At 46.1% G+C, this 20,794-nt stretch overlaps 1 protein-coding gene across 1 annotated transcript; it reads right to left on the bottom strand.

Annotated features, from left to right (window-relative positions):
- Positions 1-3,811: 3,811 nt before the first annotated feature.
- Positions 3,812-20,566, bottom strand: LOC123039380 (uncharacterized). The gene is made up of 4 exons (XM_044462575.1): positions 20,456-20,566; positions 4,954-5,131; positions 4,660-4,761; positions 3,812-3,993 (listed from the first exon to the last, which is right to left on the bottom strand). Exons 1-4 carry the CDS (start codon positions 20,564-20,566, stop codon positions 3,974-3,976), a joined length of 411 nt encoding a protein of 136 aa, XP_044318510.1. The 3' UTR covers positions 3,812-3,973.
- Positions 20,567-20,794: the final 228 nt, after the last annotated feature.

A 20,794-nucleotide genomic window follows, 5' to 3' on the forward strand; every position in this document is an offset into this window, starting at 1 on the left:
ATGAGATGATCAAAGATTTTGGGTTTATAAAAAATTTATGAGAAACTTGTATTTCCAAAGAAGTGAGTGGGAGCACTATATAATTTTTGATGAGTATATGTTGTTGACATATTGTTGATCAGAAATGATGTAGAGTTTCTGGAAAGCATATAGGGTTATTTGAAAAGTGTTTTTCAATGGAAAACCTGGATTAAGCTACTTGAACATTGAGCATCAAGATCTATAAGGATAGATCAAAATCACTTAATAGTTCTTTCAAACGAACACATACCGTGACAAGATTTTGAAGGAGTTCAAAATAGATCGGCAAAGAAGGAGTTCTTGGCTGTGTTATAAGGTGTGAGTATTGAGTAAGACTCAAGACCTGACCACGGCAGAAGAGAGAGAAAGGACGAAGGTCGTCCCCTATGCTTCAGACGTAGGCTCTACAGTATGCTATGCTGTGTACCGCACCTGAAGTGTGCCTTGCCATGAGTTAGTCAAGGGGTACAAGAGTGATCCAGGAATGGATCATAGGACAGCGGTCAAACTTATCCTTAGTAAATGGTGGACTAAGGAATTTTCTCGATTATGGAGGTGGTAAAAGAGTTCGTCGTAAAGGGTTACGTCGATGCAAACTTTGATACTAATCTGGATGACTATGAGTAGTAAACCGGATTCATATAGTAGAACAGTTATTTGGAATAGCTCCAAATAGCGCATGGTAGCTACATCTACAAGATGACATAGAGATTTGTAAAGCACACACGGATCTGAAAGGTTAAGACCCGTTGACTAATAACCTCTCTCACAAGCAAGATATGATCAAACTCCATGGGTGTTGATTCATTACAATCACATAGTGATGTGAACTAGATTATTGACTCTAGTGCAAGTAGGAGACTGTTGGAAATATGCCCTAGAGGCAATAATAAAATGGTTATTATTGTATTTCCTTGTTCATGATAATTGTCTACTATTCATGCTATAATTGTATTAACTGGAAACCGTAATACATGTGTGAATACATAGACCACAACATGTCCCTAGTGAGCCTCTAGTTGACTAGCTCGTTGATCAATAGATGGTTATGGTTTCCTGACCATGGACATTGGATGTCATTGATAACGGGATCACATCATTAGGAGAATGATGTGATGGACAAGACCCAATCCTAAGCATAGCACAAGATCGTGTAGTTCATTTGCTAAGAGCTTTTCTAATGTCAAGTATCATTTCCTTAGACCATGGGATTGTATAACTCCCGGATACCGTAGGAATGCTTTGGGTGTACCAAACGTCACAACGTAACTGGGTGGCTATAAAGGTGCACTACAGGTATCTCCGAAAGTGTCTGTCGGGTTGGCACGAATCGAGACTGGGATTTGTCACTCCGTATGACGGAGAGGCATCTCTGGGCCCACTCGGTAATGCATCATCATAATGAGCTCAATGTGACTAAGTAGTTAGTCGCGGGATCATGCATTATGAAACGAGTAAAGTGACTTGCCGATAATGAGATTGAACGAGGTATTGGGATACCGACGATCGAATCTCGGGCAAGTAACGTACCGATTGACAAAGGGAATTGCATACGGGATTGATTGAATCCCCGACATCGTGGTTCATCGGATGAGATCATCGTGGAAAATGTGGGAGCCAACATGGGTATCCAGATCCTGCTGTTGATTATTGGACGGAGAACGTCTCGGTCATGTCTGCATCATTCCCGAACCCGTAGGGTCTACACACTTAACGTTAGGTGACGCTAGAGTTGTAATGGGAATAGTATGTGGATACCGAAGGTTGTTCGGAGTCCCAGATGAGATCCCGGACGTGACGAGGAACTCCGGAATGGTCCAGAGGTAAAGATCGATATATTGGACGAAGGGTATTGGAGTCCGGAAGTGTTCCGGGGGTACCAGGCTAAGGCCAGCATGACCGAAAGGTGTTTCGGGGGCCCCGACAAGTGTTGTAGGGCCTCATGGGCCAAGGGGAGGGGGCAAACCAGCCCACTAAGGGGATGTGAGCCCCCACACCCTTTCCCACGTTGTTTGGGGAGGTGGGGCGCCTCCACCTGACTTGGGAGGCAAGCCTTCACCTGCTTGGCTTGGGGGGGGGGCAAGTCTCCCTAGGGTTTCCCTAGGGAGATCCAATCTGCCCTGGCCGCCGCCCCCTAGGGGAAACCCTAGGGCGCCTCCACCTCTTCCCTTCCCCCTATATATAGTGAGGAGGTGGGAGGGCAGCCGTGACCCTTCCCCTAGCGCAGCCCCTCCCTCTTCATACATCTCCTCCTCCTTCGTAGTGCTTGGCGAAGCCCTGCTGGAGAACCACGAACTCCACTAACACCATGCCGTCGTGCTGTCGGAGTTCTCCCTCAACTTCTCCTCTCCCCTTGCTGGATCAAGAAGGAGGAGACGTCCCTGGGCTATACGTGTGTTGAACGCGGAGGCGCCGTCCGTTCGGTGCTAAATCGGATCTTCCACGATTTGAATCGCCACGAGTACGACACCATCAACCACGTTCTTGTAACGCTTCCGCTTAGTGATCTTCAAGGGTATGAAGATGCACTCCCTCTCTCTCTCGTTGCTAGTATCTCCTAGATTGATCTTGGTGACACATAGGAAAATTTTGAATTATTACTGCGTTCCCCAACAATTATCACACTATAGTCTTGCAGCTTGTGGAGCTTTAATTCCTAGCTCATAGAGTAGAGTCTGTATCCACATTATTTCAGTTGTAGCATTTGCCAAAACTTTATATTCAGCCCCAGTACTTGACCTTGAGTCAGTAGTTTGTTTGCTTGCACTCCATGATACAAGATTTGTTCCCAGGAACACAGGAAAGCTACCTGTAGATCTCCTATCGTCAACACACCCTGCCCAGTCTGCATCAGAATAGGCACTAACAAGCATAGTTGGTGATTTGACAATCTAAAGTCCAAGTCCTTCTGTAAACTTTAGATACCTCAAAATCCTTTTAACTGCAGTCCAATAAGCTGAACTAGGAGCATGTAGACACTGACATACTTTATTGACAGAACTAGAACATGAAGACGCGCTTTGCCGCGCCCGACCATATTTAACACCAGTGAGTTTTTCAATCCCAAGAATATTTGAACAGTTTACATGAATTCAAATATAAGCGAGACATATTTTCCGAGATAGTAGTAGATTAAAGCTTTTAGAAATAAACGACAAAACAATCACACGTAGTGGTTTCTATCGGTGCATCATAGTGGTGCGCCAACACAAATCACAAACTCAACCTCGACACAGATGGACGATTATGCCAAATTATATAACATATAACTTTGGAACTGACAACTGACTCCCCCGGCTAGTAAACAAAATAGAGTGACCTAAACAAAACAATTAGTTGATTCATGTCCGAATTAGTGCAGCTTTAATCCTCATGGTGCATCAGGCACACAGGAAAAGTCAGATCCAAAAGCCATGCTATCGATTTATGCTGCCGAGATGACAGTAATTTTGGGCAGTGAGAGGATGTTGTAACCGGTGGGCTCTTGCCTCACAGCCAATGATGCCGTAGATCGTCAGCATGAGCCTGGTTAAATCCTTCTAGCCAAAAAGGAATCCCTCTGGGAATAGATAATTTACCAATTTCATGTCATTTGGGGAAGCAGAAGTAAGATTAGGCTCAGACTTGCAGCTAGACACTATGACCTCTCATAAAATCACACATACTCATCTAGCATATCATCAAATAACTATGCAGACCAAAGTGGAGTATATCAACAACAAAGCCAAGCACGCCATGCTAATAATGGTCGTTGCCAGCAAGAAGTTTCATGGCTACCATTTTCCCCCTCTTTTTCAATCCAGTGCCAGCCTCAATATCTGCTATGTTGTAGCAGTAGCACTCAAAGATTAAGAAAAGTTGCTGCTATCGCAACATTGGTACAGGAAATCTGAAGCAAATTATCACTGTAATTTTGGAACTATAAAAGACTACTTGGAGCACTTTTATGACATTACTGGTTGCCTGCAATACCTGTAAGAAACAAGATTCAGGTCCCTAAAGCTGAGAATAAAATAGATCAAGCAGTATAGATACATTGCAGTAACATTGGGCTGAACTTCACTGACATACACTTTTGGGTATTGATTGTGCATATAAACTATTGAGAAAGAAAAAATACTTCTTGGAATAAATTGTGCATATCAAACATTTCAATAGTATAATATGCAAGAAAAATAGGGAAGTGAACAGCTATTGTTTTAATTAGAAGTGTAAACATATTGCACCCTGCGAGTGAACTTTTCCAGAGTCAATCAAGCATAAAAGATGTTGGTCCTAATCGGAGGAACAAATCTACCATAAGTGTGGTCATGAAAAAAATGAAATCCTCAATTCGATAGATCACCGCATCATCAGCATTTGATCAATGCAAAACTCACGCCAGGATGGTGTGACTCAGGCATAAATCACACTCACATGGACAATTTTCATGCTAATAGGGGATAACGGAACAAAATCGCAAGTTCACAACCCAACATGATAGCCATGTATAATTTATAATTTCAGTACCGATTCTTGGCCTTCCTCATCACAAGGATATTCTCTCACGTGATTTAAAACCTAACTCACTGTTTTAGCAATATAAAAACGAAACAAAAAGTTTATCAAAGAACATGCAGAAAAAGAAAGAACAGTCACCTGGAAGAAGAGAGGCGGACAGATGCGACAAAGAAGACAACGCTACCATCGCCACCCGAGCCCATCCAAGCAGCTTCTCGTCCGTTAATTTACAAACAGTATCTGCACAAGTAGCCGGATTACAGTCAAAATAGGGATAGGCTTCTATCCACACCAAGGAAACAACGAAACAAAATCAGGAAATTTGCAAGAAAGAGCTAGCAAGAATGGTTGCGAAAAGCAAGGGGAATGAAAATAGTGTGGAACTCTAATCCATATATAGGGGGGAGCAAAGGCAAACAATGAGTAACGCACCTTCACTCCCAGCAACAGAAACGAAAGGAGACGGCCGAGCTACCTCGCCATTATTCCTCTGCCGCGGGGATGCACAGCGTCGGGACAAATAGATCGCTAGAGAAGGATTGTTTTTTTTAGGGTAATCGAGAGAGAGATGGATTGCACGGTACGGGCCTTGTTTACCAACCTTTTGGGCCTATCTATTAGTTAAACAGTCAGTCGGCCCGATTAAGGAGAGGTTGCCTAGGTCGGCCCTCAGAGTAGCGGCCCCTTGATGCGGGAAGGGACGCAGACGCTCAAGTCGTGGGACCTGTAGGATCTGGAGCGTTAAATAGCACGATCCGACGGCTAACAAGATGAAATCGCTGTGGTGAGCCGTAGCTAGCTGCGGTATACTGTTTTGTAATATGAAATATCAAGACGAGTAAGAGTAAGATATTGCAATGCCCCTACAACACTTCTATAGTTTGTTGCATTCTCTGGTCCCAAATTTTCACCACTCTCAATTGTGAGTTTTTCTGAAGTTGAGATTGGTGTACTTACTGGTTTGCAATCTTCCAATCCTACTCTCCGGAGTATGTCAGCTGTATATTTTTCCTGTATAAGCAGTATACCATCTTTTACCTGTTTGATGTCACATCCCTAGTTATGGTCTGCAGTATGCTAGCCCTTCATGTGTGCATCATGTTTAAGTTTCAATTAAAGTTGAAATGGGGATTGCTCAAACCCTAGCACCAGATCAAATCAACTAGGTTCAAATAAAAATATTCTCAATAAACCCAAAATGCCCTTCACAAAAGTTCATCATTTTTGAATTGGTCTAGATCCTCTCCCAAAAATGGTGCACATTTTTCTAGGCCATTATGGATTTTTGAAATAAATCATATGATATTTGTATTTGGGCATTTAATTGCTAATAATATTTTAAATGCTCAAATAATCACAAACTGAAATATTTGCTGTTGGAAATATTCCTAACAGTGACATTAAGCAGTTTCATGATTTTTGAAATGCCCTGGCATTTTTATTAAAGCCAAACACAATTACAGGAAATAGAAAATGGAAATAAAAGGAGAGAGAGAGGTTCCTGTGCAGCTCACCTGGCAGCCCAGCCAGCCCACCTGGCAGCCCACTGGCCGGCCCAGCATTGTGCTGGCCCGTGCCAGCCACCTGCTTCCTCTCGCCAGGCAGGCAGAGAGGAGCGCGCCGGCGCGCGCGCGGGCGCCACGCCACCTCCCTGCTTGCCTGCCTCACCAAGGCGCCTCGAGGCCCTTCCGACGCCACGAAGACGGCCACGCAACCCCCCCAGGCCCTCTCACTCTCTCCCCGAGCTCCTCTCCTCCTCTGGCTCTCTCGCACGCAACCACCGAGCGCTGTCGCTGCCGCCGACGAACACCACCGCGGCCATCGCCTCTCCCCCGACTCTCTGTGCTGTCCCGAGGCTCCGCCTCGACGCCACGGAGCCCCAAGACGAAGCACGCGCTCGCGGGACGCTCGAAGCAACGCCATCATGCTCATCCATGCCGTCGGCCGCCCCGCTTGCTCCGACCCCTCCCCGAGCTCACCGACTCGCCCGTCGTGATCTACGTGAGCTTCTGATCATCCTCCCCCTCTCCGTTCTCTCTCTGGCACGCCGTAGCCGCCACACCCCTCTCACCCGGATGCGCCGCCGCCCCCACTCGTCGCCGGTGATGCTCCGGTGACCATTTGGTCCCGGGCATGCGCCCAACGCGCTCCCCGCATCGCGTAGAGCCTCCGTGGCACCTCGCCACGCTTGTTTGCGCACCGCAGCCCCATCCCCACTTGCACCCGAGCTTCGGCCGCCACCGAGCTCGTCGCCGGCACCACTCCGGCCACTCCCCGGCCACGCCACCACCACAGTTGGATGCGGACGAGCGTCCGCATCCCGTAGCTGTGCTTCGTGCGCCAAACGGCGCCCTGTTGGCAAATCCCGCAGCACGCCGCCGCGTCTGGCCTCGCCGGCGGCTAACCGCCGGCAGGTTTGACCTGCTGACTGTTGACTGGGTGGGCCCAGTTTGACCCTGGGTCACTGACGTGTGGGCCACCCTTGTTAGTTATTACTTAGGTTAGTTTAGCGCTAATTAACCTAGATTAGTGCTTAACCTAACACTAACTAACTCTGTTTAGTTAGTTAACTAACCACTGACACGTGGGTCCCACATGTCAAGTTTGACCTGGCCGACCCAGTTGACCGCTGACATCACAGTGACGTCATGCTGACGCAGTAAAGCATTTTCTGGATTTAAGTTTATTCAGGAAAATCCAGAAAATTGCCTAAACTTCAAAAATTCATAGAAAATCAACCGTAGCTCCAAATCAAACAAGTTATATATGAAAAATTATCAGAAAAAACCAATCTATCCATCTGTACCATTTTCATGCATGTTAGAACAACTTATGACTACTGTTTAGGTCAAATCATATAAATGGCATTTGAATTTCACATCTGGAGTTTGGATTTGAACTTAGGGTTCAAACCAACTTCATTTAACTTTGTTGCTAGCTGCATTAGCTCAAAACACCAGCATATTGCCATGTCACACTCATGCATCATATTGTTGCATTGCATTGATTGTGTTCTTTCTCTGTTGCCGGTGTTTGTCCCCTCTCGATAGACGTGGTTCCGACGATGAGATCATTGACACTGATGAAGACTCAATGCTATCTTCAGAAGTGCCAGGCAAGCAAAACCCCCTTGTTCATTCCGATACAATCCCACTCTCTCGCTCCTGCTCTCTTTTACTGCATTAGGACAACAATGATTCATTTGTTACTTGCTGCGGTAGCTGAACCCCTTTATCCTCTGCATGACCTGTCATTGCCACAGTAAATAGATGAAATGCACTAGCATGAGTAGGAGTTGTTTGAGCCCTGATGTGCCTACTCATTCATGCTTGTTTGTCATGCCTGCTATTGCTTAGAGTTGTGTCAGGTCTGATTCATCGGGGATGAATTGGAATGTGGTGAACATGTCCTACTGTTGAGAGCTAAGTGTGTGAACACGATTTGGTAAAGGTAGCGGTGAGAGGCCATGTAGGAGTACATGGTGGGTTGTCTCATTGCAGCCGTCCTCAGGAACTGAGTTCTGTGTTTGTAATCCATGAAAATAGTTACTACCACACATTGGGCTCCGGGCGCTCCAAGCTCTCTTGACTTATTAATCAAATTGATCTCTGTCCAGGAGTTGCAACTAGTTTCTGGTGTTTGTAGGTAGTGTTAGTAGTCTACCAAGTGGCACCCGGTACAGGTGGGCTTGGGACAGACTAGGCATAGTGGCACGGTGTACCAAGCGTAGATCCACCCGTCGAGGTGGGCTTGGGAACCCTGCACACATCGTTTGGGGCCGTGAGCGAACCCCGGCCGGATCTCCTTGCGGATGGAACCCGAATAGGTGATAAACCTGGACGAGAGACTTGTGTGGTTAGTCAGGTCGTGGCCGACACCCTCGCTGGGCTTCCGCTTGAAGGTTGCCGAGTACATGTCGTGTAAATGGCGGTAAGTGGTGAGAGCGTGTGTGAAGAAGTACACCCCTACAGGGTTAAAATGATCTATTCAAATAGCCATGTCCGCGGTAAAGGACTTCTGGGTTGCCTGTACAGTTCATAGATAACTTGAAGTGGATACTCTAAAATACGCAAGATAAGCGTGAGTGCTATGGATGGCGTTCTCGTAGGGAGACGGGAGCGGATCCATAGTGGTGTATTGATATGGTGAATATGTGGACTCGTGTGCGTCACCTCAAAAGAGTTACTTGCAGTCGTAGCTCAGGATAGCCACCGAGTCAAAGCTGGCTTGCTGCAGTTAAACCCCACCATCCCCTTTGTTGATAATGATGCATATGTAGTTAGTTCTGATGTAAGTCTTGCTGGGTACATTTGTACTCACGTTGCTTAATTTATGTTTTTGCAGAGAGACTTCAGTCTCGCTAGTAGTACCGCATGGACTTCGATGTTTAGCTTGTTACCTCAGCTACGATCTTGTGCCCTCGGCAGGATCTGGTAGATAGTCAGGCTTTTCAGCCTTTTTCATTTATAGATGTCTGTACTCAGACATGTTAAGCTTCCGCTTGTGTTTGACTTGTTTGCTCTGAATGTTGGGTCATGAGACCCATGATTATAATATCTCGCTCCTCGGAGCCTATTGAATAAAATGCTTGAGTTGTAGAGTCATGTTGTGATATCATGTTGTATTTGCACATATCGAGCATATTGTGTGTATGTTATTGAAATGCTTGGTATGTGTGGGATATGACTATCTAGTTGTTTATCCTTAGTAGCCTCTCTTACCGGGAAATGTCTCCTTGTGTTTCCACTGAGCCATGGTAGCTTGCTACTGCTCCGAAACACTTAGGCTGGCCGGCATGTGTCCTTCTTCGTTCCTGTGTCTGTCCCCTCGAGGAAATGTCACGTGATGAATTCCGGAGTCCTGTTAGCCCGCTACAGCCCGGTTCACCGGAGTCCTGCTAGCCCAGTGCTACAGCCTGGATTCACTCGCTGATGACCGACATGTTCGTTGCTGGATCATGTATGCCTGTCCCTGTAAGTTAGTGCCACTTTGGGTTGACGACTAGCCATGTCAGCCCGGGTTCTTTGTCATATGGATGCTAGCGGAACTATCATATATGTGAGCCAAAAGGCGCAAACGGTCCCGGGCCAGGTAAGGTGGCACCCGTGGGAATACCGTGCGTGAGGCCGCAAAGTGATATGATGTGTTACATGCTAGATCGGTGTGACTTAGGATCGGGGTCCTGACAGCTTTGGTATCAGAGCTTGACTGCCTGTAGGATTACCAAGCCAAACTGGTCGAAGTTGAGTCTAAAATTTCTTTAGTTATATGTAGGGGAATTGATTGTGGGATGGAACGTAAGGCTCTTTTTACTCCTTTACCTTATGCCCTTCTGATCTGAGTCATCTTATTTTTTCCTACGGGGTTAAGGAACTAGGCTTTCTCTTCTCTCTATTAGGATCACGTGTTACTAATCCGTAGACTTATAAGATTGTTGGATTTAAGTCTCAGTTCAGTTCCTACTACTTCCGTATGTTAATTGTTGATCTCCAAACCTTGATATTGTGCTTCTGAGTGGTTATGCCACCATTTTGTAGGATGTCTCAAATCATTTTGAGCATTTACAGCCGTTATGCTGTCCGAGTCATCCCAGGTTTCCAAAGAGTCTGATGCATTTGCAAAATCCTTTCCCTCTGGTTTCAATGTCTTTTTAGGCTAGGTTAATCACACTAATTGCGGTCTGTTGAGGTACTCGATTGCCTCGACATATATGTTGAAGCTATTATTATGACCCTAGATGTCTTAGGGGATCATCTAGTAATCTAGCCATGCTTTGTGTTCCCAGTGTGATGATTCTGGCCATCATTCTCGAAAGCATCCCGTGATGCCACTTAGTAGTAGGTATTCTATTCCTAGGGTTTTGAACTCAAGATTCACCCTACTTACCTCATGTTGATAGTGTTTGCTCGTTCCTTTAGGTTATTAGTAACCTTTGCGATAGTCCTCGAGGTCCGTGGTATTTCTTTCTTCCAAATACCATGAACTGCTTGGCAGAAGTTCTTCTGAACCAAAAGATCACAACCAGAGTGCTCTTAATGGGTTCTCCATCCTACATTGTGATTCTGCCAGTTCTACCTTCTCCGCATGGGTTATCCGGAAGAAATATGTTGAACTCGTTCGACATGCTAATCCATGCATCCACAACTCAGAAAGTGATATGTTCCTTTGAGTTGTCCCTCTGTAGTTGTATTCTGACCCCTGTCTATCAATTGATAGTCAGGACTAGTTATGCATTCGTGTTATCGATGCCTATTATTCTTGTGGTCTGTCAAGCCATTCTATTCTAGAATGACTAGGAGAAACAAACTCCAGAACCTCATCCATATCTAGGATTGGGTCAAAGTAGTTGTGTTCCGCAGATCAAAATGCAAATCCACCTTTTGTTCTGTTCTACCCTGGAGTATTACCCTCTTTATGTCAAGAAAGACATAGGAATTGCACACTATCCTATGAACTCTTGATACAATGATACTCTCTCCATCATTACTCATTTCTCGGTTCCCGTGTTGTTGCAACCGGAATGTCGACAAGTGAATCATGATGTGTGAAATCTATACTCCTAGCAACTCTGTTGCTTGGTAGTTAAAGGGCAATAATTACATCCTTATCATGTTGGTTATTGAATCACCATCCTAAGGTTGATCGTGCTATCTAGTCCATATTCCTGGTGCACTCCTCGATTGATGAGTTAGGATTTTGTCAAATCCTCGCTCATTTGATCATATCATCTTGCCCTGAAAAGCAAGATTGTTCTCGAGCCTAGTGACATATCGGTGGTTCATGATTTTCTGAATATCTTCTCGGAAGTATCACCAGGTTGTCAACTGACTGTTATGTTGAGCTCGTGATCAAGTTGGTTTCGTGTAAACCACCCCTTCTCCAAGAGTCTGTGTTGGACACCCCTGAGCTAGTTGGTTAAGCTAAACAATAACTTGGAGAGTTGGAAGATAAGAGCTTGTCCGACTCAGTTCATTCCAAAGGGATATCCTTGTGTGTGTTTGTTGAAGAGAGATGATATCTTCATCGACTGATCCCCATGATCAGTTGTTGGGTGTATTGTCTTGTCCAAACTTTGATTGAGTATGGGCTATTGTCAAATCAAATCAGAACCAATGATATTCGTAATGTTGTCTTACTCGTGGTTGTTTCCTCGAGCATACACCATTATATTTTTCGGGTCTGACCAATGCTATCACCGTGTTCACATAATTATGGAATTCCATCTTCATGGAAATCTGGATGACATGTTGTTGAGCCCATCGACAACATTTTTACCTTCCCCATGATTCGTGTTAAACATCCAGCTAGTATTGGAAACTTTTATAATCATTATCTTCATGACTCGTCCATGAAGCATATGTTTGGACGAAAGAAGTGAGTCCCTCTAATTCATGTGCACTTGATGCCAGTTGCCGCCATGAATTTGAGAAGGCTTGTTTTACCTCCTTTGGAATCATCCCAAGTCAGTCATGCACATGCAAAGTATTATGTGGTCTGTTAGACTGATCATCTTCATTCCATATGAACTCCGTAGCACACTAAGCCACTGATTGACTTGTTCAAGGAAAAGGAGTTAAGTGCTAATCCATGGTAATGCACAAGACTTCGATATCCCCGATGATGGTTCCCTACCAGAACTCGGTAGTGTTCTATTGTAAGACTACCATGTGATCATGTTTGTCTGGGACAGCGTGTTCACACGTGTGTAGCAGAACCAGCTCATGTCTTGGAGCTTGCTATTGTGGTTCATTCCCCGAGAATCTCGCAACATCATCTCGTCGAATTGTGTTGCAAACTTTCATTTTTCTTTCTAGACTCGATGAGTCTGGAATATCCTGACACCAACCAGATCTGAATCTCAGGCAGATATGATGGTTGGAACATTTTCCCAAGAACTATAATATTGGTCCCTCGATAACCGGTAAAGTGGATGTCGTGGCCAACACACCCAACCGGAAGACCTATTATTGTAGTATCTTGTTTGAGGAAGTTGGCCACCTCCCCATAAGGATTTCGTAGGATCTACTCCCTAGTTGTTCCTTATGGATTTTTGTGTTCCCAAAGTCTGACCTTTTACTTGATGTTCTAGATATCAAACCATATGAATGGGATACACTAGCACATCAAGGAGAACATTAGAAGCGGAGTGCTAAATGTCTCTCGGTCGATCATCCAGATTTTATTCCCTTGGCCCGCTAGGTGAACTTTGAGAAGCTGTTATCTTCCTATGCATTTGCATCGTCCATCACTATCCATCATGGTAGTATGTTGTGTTGCCAGGATCCTTGACACGGATGTTGGTAAAACCTTGATGAATATGGAAATGCTCAAGTTCTTGAGAGCACGCGCAAGCAAAATCATCCCTTGTGTTGTTTTCAACAAGGTAATCCACATCATCCATTCTAATCCGGGTATGCCATTCTACCAAACCCCTCCAAACGATCGCTCGAGAATTGCCTTAGGCTGGTATAAAGAGTTTCGATGATCTCTGAATCAAAGGTAATTCTTTTTGCCACTTAAGGGATATTCCTACGAGTCACCTTCCCTAAGGTGCCCCGTTATGGTATCCTGGCAATTCAACTCCTCGCTACGTTGACAACCGATCACCACATCCTTAAGTCTGGAATTGTTGTCTACCTAGCGAGCCCTCGTCATCTGTCTCACTCCATTTCTTCGGATCTATGCTTCGTGTCTCAGCTCGAGAGATGTGTCAATGTCTCATCCCGTGAGTTGATCCTGAGTTGTTCGTTCCTCGAGGAGATCTATCCTTCTAGGGTCTTCACTTTCCTCTTGCTGTCATGCTAGTTGGAGTTCTCAGAGCAAGACGACGGGACAAAGATGGTGATCGAATCAACGTTCTCATGAAGAGCAATTGGATCGTGAAGATTGTGTTAGTTTGCGTTCCCTCGTCATCTTACCCTACGCTTGAATCTCGGGACGAGATTCTTGTTTAGTAGGGGTGAGCTGTCACATCCCTAGTTATGGTCTGTAGTAGGCTAGCCCTTCATGTGTGCATCATGTTTAAGTTTCAATTAAAGTTGAAATGGGGATTGCTCAAACCCTAGCACCAGATCAAATCAACTAGGTTCAAATAAAAATATTCTCAATAAACCCAAAATGCCCTTCACAAAAGTTCATCATTTTTGAATTGGTCTAGATCCTCTCCCAAAAATGGTGCACATTTTTCTAGGCCATTATGGATTTTTGAAATAAATCATATGATATTTGCATTTGGGCATTTAATTGCTAATAATATTTTAAATGCTCAAATAATCACAAACTGAAATGTTTGCTGTTGGAAATATTCCTAACAGTGACATTGAGCAGTTTCATGATTTTTGAAATGCCCTGGCATTTTTATTAAAGCCAAACACAATTACAGGAAATAGAAAATGGAAATAAAAGGAGAGAGAGAGGTTCCTGTGCAGCTCACCTGGCAGCCCAGCCAGCCCACCTGGCAGCCCACTGGCCGGCCCAACACTATGCTGGCCCATGCCAGCCACCTGCTTCCTCTCACCAGGCAGGCAGAGAGGAGTGCGCCGGCGCGCGCGTGAGCGCCACGCCACCTTCCTGCTTGCCTGCCTCACCGAGGTGCCTCGAGGCCCTTCCGACGCCACGGAGACGGCCACGCAACCCCCCCAGGCCCTCTCACTCTCTCCCCGAGCTCCTCTCCTCCTCTGGCTCTCTCGCACGCAACCACCGAGCGCTGTCGCTGCCGCCGACGAACACCACCACGGCCATCGCCTCTCCCTCGACTCTCTGTGCTGTCCCGAGGCTCCGCCTCGACGCCACGGAGCCCCAAGACGAAGCACGTGCTCGCGGGATGCCCGAAGAAACGCCATCATCCTCATCCATACCATCAGCCGCCGGAGATCCCCCTCGCCGCCCCGCTTGCTCCGACCCCTCCCCGAGCTCACCGACTCGCCCGTCGTGATCTACGTGAGCTTCTGATCATCCTCCCCCTCTCCGTTCTCTCTCTGGCACGCCGTAGCCGCCACACCCCTCTCACCCGGATGCGCCGCCGCCCCCACTCATCGCCGGTGATGCTCCGGTGACCATTTGGTCCCGGGCATGCGCCCAACGCGCTCCCCGCATCGCGTAGAGCCTCCGTGGCACCTCGCCACGCTTGTTTGCGCACCGCAGCCCCATCCCCACTTGCACCCGAGCTTCGGCCGCCACCGAGCTCGTCGCCGGCACCACTCCGGCCACTCCCCGGCCACGCCACCACCACAGTTGGATGCGGACGAGCGTCCGCATCCCGTAGCTGTGCTTCGTGCGCCAAACGGCGCCCTGTTGGCAAATCCCGCAGCACGCCGCCGCGTCTGGCCTCGCCGGCGGCTAACCGCCGGCAGGTTTGACCTGCTGACTGTTGACTGGGTGGGCCCAGTTTGACCCTGGGTCACTGACGTGTGGGCCACCCTTGTTAGTTATTACTTAGGTTAGTTTAGCGCTAATTAACCTAGATTAGTGCTTAACCTAACACTAACTAACTCTGTTTAGTTAGTTAACTAACCACTGACACGTGGGTCCCACATGTCAGGTTTGACCTGGCCGACCCAGTTGACCGCTGACATCACAGTGACGTCATGCTGACGCAGTAAAGCATTTTCTGGATTTAAGTTTATTCAGGAAAATCCAGAAAATTGCCTAAACTTCAAAAATTCATAGAAAATCAACCGTAGCTCCAAATCAAACAAGTTATATATGAAAAATTATCAGAAAAATCCAATCTATCCATCTGTACCATTTTCATGCATGTTAGAACAACTTATGACTACTGTTTAGGACAAATCATATAAATGGCATTTGAATTTCACATCTGGAGTTTGGATTTGAACTTAGGGTTCAAACCAACTTCATTTAACTTTGTTGCTAGCTGCATTAGCTCAAAACACCAGCATATTGCCATGTCACACTCATGCATCATATTGTTGCATTGCATTGATTGTGTTCTTTCTCTGTTGCCGGTGTTTGTCCCCTCTCGATAGACGTGGTTCCGACGATGAGATCATTGACACTGATGAAGACTCAATGCTATCTTCAGAAGTGCCAGGCAAGCAAAACCCCCTTGTTCATTCCGATACAATCCCACTCTCTCGCTCCTGCTTTGTTTTACTGCATTAGGACAACAATGATTCATCTATTACTTGTTGCGGTAGCTGAACCCCTTTATCCTCTGCATGACCTGTCATTGCCACAGTAAATAGATGAAATGCACTAGCATGAGTAGGAGTTGTTTGAGCCCTGATGTGCCTACTCATTCATGCTTGTTTGTCATGCCTGCTATTGCTTAGAGTTGTGTCAGGTCTGATTCATCGGGGATGAATTGGAATGTGGTGAACATGTCCTACTGTTGAGAGCTAAGTGTGTGAACACGATTTGGTAAAGGTAGCGGTGAGAGGCCATGTACGAGTACATGGTGGGTTGTCTCATTGCAGCCGTCCTCAGGAACTGAGTTCTGTGTTTGTGATCCATGAAAATAATTACTACCACACATTGGGCTCCGGGCGCTCCAAGCTCTCTTGACTTATTAATCAACTTGATCTCTGTCCAGGAGTTGCAACTAGTTTCTGGTGTTTGTAGGTAGTGTTAGTAGTCTACCAAGTGGCACCCGGTACAGGTGGGCTTGGGACAGACTAGGCATAGTGGCACGGTGTACCAAGCGTAGATCCACCCGTCGAGGTGGGCTTGGGAACCCTGCACACATCGTTTGGGGCCGTGAGCGAACCCCGGCCGGATCTCCTTGTGGATGGAACCCGAATAGGCGATAAACCTGGACGAGAGACTTGTGTGGTTAGTCAAATCGTGGCCGACACCCTCGCTGGGCTTCCGCTTGAAGGTTGCCGAGTACATGTCGTGTAAATGGCGGTAAGTGGTGAGAGCGTGTGTGAAGAAGTACACCCCTACAGGGTTAAAATGATCTATTCAAATAGCCGTGTCCGCGGTAAAGGACTTCTGGGTTGCCTGTACAGTTCATAGATAACTTGAAGTGGATACTCTAAAATACGCAAGATAAGCGTGAGTGCTATGGATGGCGTTCTCGTAGGGAGACGGGAGCGGATCCATAGTGGTGTATTGATATGGTGAATATGTGGACTCGTGTGCGCCAGCTCAAAAGAGTTACTTGCAGTCGTAGCTCAGGATAGCCACCGAGTCAAAGCTGGCTTGCTGCAGTTAAACCCCACCATCCCCTTTGTTGATAATGATGCATATGTAGTTAGTTCTGATGTAAGTCTTGCTAGGTACATTTGTACTCACGTTGCTTAATTTATGTTTTTGCAGAGAGACTTCAGTCTCGCTAGTAGTACCGCGTGGACTTCGATGTTTAGCTTGTTACCTCAGCTACGATCTTGTGCCCTCGGCAGGATCTGGTAGATAGTCAGGCTTTTCAGCCTTTTTCATTTATAGATGTCTGTACTCAGACATGTTAAGCTTCCGCTTGTGTTTGACTTGTTTGCTCTGAATGTTGGGTCATGAGACCCATGATTGTAATATCTCGCTCCTCGGAGCCTATTGAATAAAATGCTTGAGTTGTAGAGTCATGTTGTGATGCCATGTTGTATTTGCACATATCGAGCATATTGTGTGTATGTTATTGAAATGCTTGGTATGTGTGGGATCTGACTATCTAGTTGTTTATCCTTAGTAGCCTCTCTTACCGGGAAATGTCTCCTTGTGTTTCCACTGAGCCATGGTAGCTTGCTACTGCTCCGGAACACTTAGGCTAGCCGACATGTGTCCTTCTTCGTTCCTGTGTCTGTCCCCTCGGGGAAATGTCACGCGATGAATTCCAGAGTCCTGTTAGCCCGCTACAGCCCGGTTCACCGGAGTCCTGCTAGCCCAGTGCTACAGCCTGGATTCACTCGCTGATCACCGACACGTTCGTTGCTGGGTCATGTATGCCTGTCCCTGTAAGTTAGTGCCACTTTGGGTTGACGACTAGCCATGTCAGCCTGGGTTCTTTGTCATATGGATGCTAGCGGCACTATCATATATGTGAGCCAAAAGGCGCAAACGGTCCCGGGCCAGGTAAGGTGGCACCCGTGGGAATACTGTGCGTGAGGCCGCAAAGTGATATGATGTGTTACATGCTAGATCGATGTGACTTAGGATCGGGGTCCTGACATTTGACCTCTATGCCAAGGAAGTAGTGCAGATCTCCCAAGTCCTTTAGAGCAAATTCCAACTTCAAATCTTTAAGCAAATAGGTAGTAGCGTCTGTAATAGAGCTGGCAACAATAATATCATCTACATAGACAAGAACAAATATGATGACACTGCCTTTATTGTAAATAAATAGTGAGATATCCGCCTTAGATGGAGTAAACCCAAGTTGTTATAACTGTGTGCTCAACTTTGAGTACCATGCGCTTGCTGCCTGCTTTAGTCCATATATAGCTTTATCTAACTTGCAGACATAATCTGGTGTGCTTTTATTTTCATAACCTGGTGGCTGCCGCATGAATACTTCTTCCTCCAGAACACCATGAAGAAATGCATTCTGAACATCTAGCTGTTGCAAACTCCATCCTCTGGAAATAGCAATTGAAAGTACAAGTCTAATGGTAGCTGATTTTACAACAGGACTAAAAGTATCCTCATAATCAATCCCAAACCGTTGTTTGAATCCTTTTGCAACCAACCTAGTTTTGTACCTGTCTAGACTTCCATCAGATTTTCTTTTGATCTTGTAAACCCATTTACTTCTCCCTGGTGGTACTAGGTGCCAAGTTCTATTTTTCACGAGTGCATGATATTCACTATCCCCTTGTTCAATTCTTCATGAGTAAGAGCATCATTCAAATGAGTTGGTTCACCAGTACTAGTAAGAAAAGCACGTTTAATCTTATCATACATTATCGTATCATTTGTGTACTGTTTTTGTTGGAGAACGCCCGTCTTAGACCCGGTAACCCATTTGGGAATTTCTGGCACATATGGAGAAGCTGTTGTTTCTGCTACAGAAAATCCGGGGGTAACATGATCTATAGCCGAAGGGTCCGATGGCTCCTGACCCGAGAGCGAGATCCGCCTGGTGATCCTTTTGCCAATGGGCTCATGACAAGCAGCGCTGGCAGGAGAGGCACGTGGGGGCATGCGGTCTGGAGAGTGGAGCCTGGGCCACGCCTTGGTCGCCCTGTCCCCCGCCAGCCCAGCCCGACGGGCGTGGCACGAGGTGAGCCGCGCAGCTGCGCATTGGTTGGGCCTCTGGGCCCCATGCCGTCGGCCACCGCAGGTACCTCAACTATTGGCCTTACATGGCCTAACATGGGTATTCCCTCTTTCTAGTCCCACTCTTCTCCAACAGAGATCCCTCACACAGCGAGCATTCGACATTCCTAGTATGCTCCACTCATTCTATGCACCCTCCTACATCATGGGGCGGGCCGCTGCACGCGAATCCTCCTCAGATCACTCGTTGGCAGGCGCAGGCGCATCAGCTCTAGATCCTGTGCTGTCTCCTCTGTTTGTATCTTCACACATAAAATGATGACCTGCACACTTAGCAACTGAATTAAAATTCTCCTTTACCGTTTCTTTTTGTGACTGAATCACATGATCAACCTTAGTTAATTCACCCCCGTGATCTGGATTAGGCATATGTCCAGGAAGAAGAGCGCCTGCATCCGGGTGAAGCTTTGCAAAGGGAAATAAGGTTTCATCAAAAACAACATGTCTAGAAATATAGATGCGTCCGGTTGCAACTTCAAGACATTTATATCCCTTGTGAAGATTGCTATAACCAATGAAGAACACTGAGTGGAACGAAGTTCAAGTTTGTGGCAATTATAAGGACGTAAATTTGGGTAACAAGCACACCCAAATATTTTGAGAGAATTATAATCTGGTTTTTGATGAAACAATCGTTCTAAAGGAGTGTAATTGCCAATCACTTTACTAGGTAAACGATTTATGAGATAGGTGGTCGCAATGAAAGCTTCATCCCGATATTTAAGAGGCATTGATGCATGAGCAAGAAGGGAAAGACCAACTTCAACAATATGGCAATGTTTATGTTCGGCAGAGTCATTTTATTGATGAGCATGTGGGCAGGATACATGATGTTCTATGCCTACATCTCGAAAGAAAGAGTTGAGTTTCTCATACTCCCCTTCCCAGTCACTTTGGACTGCAAGAATTTTTCTGTCAAATTGTCGCTCAACAAGTTTTTGGAATTCTTGGAAAATAGAGAAAACTTCATATTTGAACTTGAGCAAATATATCCAAATGAATTTACTAGTCTCCGATAAAACTAACATATAGTATTTCTTTCTTCCAAAATAATCTCTTGCATGACCCCATACATCACTGAAAATAAGCTCTAAAGGAGCATGAGACACACTAGTTGACTTAGGATAAGGGAGTTGATGACTCTTGGCACATTGACAAGCATCACAAACAAAATCTTCACTTTGACTATGAGACAACATAATATTTCCTTTATTCACTACTTGCTTAACTATGATCGATGACGGATGTCCTATTCTTTGATGCCATCTTGCCAAGGAGGGCTTGACGATGGAGTAGACTTGACGATGATGAAGACTGAAGGAAATATGCCCTAGAGGCAATAATAAAGTTGTTATTTTATGTTTCCTTATTTCATGATAAATGTTTATTATTCATGCTAGAATTGTATTAACTGGAAACTTGATACATGTGTGGATACATAGACAAAACACCATGTCCCTAGTATGCCTCTACTTGACTAGCTCGTTAATCAAAGATGGTTAAGTTTCCTAGCCATAGAAATGTGTTGTCATTTGATGAATGAGATCACATCATTAGGAGAATGATGTGATGGACAAGACCCATCCATTAGCTTAGCATAATGATCGTTCAATTTTATCGCTACTGCTTTCTTCATGTCAAATACATATTCCTGCACTGCGGTGATCGGATGAACTGCGTAGTGATAAGTTTGACGTCGGACCTCCCTCCTAGCTCTCGCCCTGCTGTCCACCTTGGCCGTGGCGTAGCTGTGCTTGCGCCACCCAGGTGCAGGTCCCCACCGGCTCCCCTTGCCTTGGTCCACTCCGGGCATGGCAGCCACTCCTCCATGACCGCGACCCAGTTTCGAGGTTGCTGGACCGAGTTACTCCCCCGGATCGGTGTAACCTGGGGAGCACGTCTCTCCGTCTGAGCCGGCGTCCGACATTGATGGCACTCCGCTATCCTTGCCTCAGATACTTGCGCGTGCATCCTTCGCTGAGGTGGTCAGGCTGCCTCCTTTTGCGGCTGCGGCGGACGCCCTGCCTGCCCTGGCGAGGCC

Source organism: Triticum aestivum, chromosome 2B, assembly GCF_018294505.1.
Source record: "Triticum aestivum cultivar Chinese Spring chromosome 2B, IWGSC CS RefSeq v2.1, whole genome shotgun sequence".
NCBI classification, from domain to species: Eukaryota; Viridiplantae; Streptophyta; class Magnoliopsida; order Poales; family Poaceae; genus Triticum; species Triticum aestivum.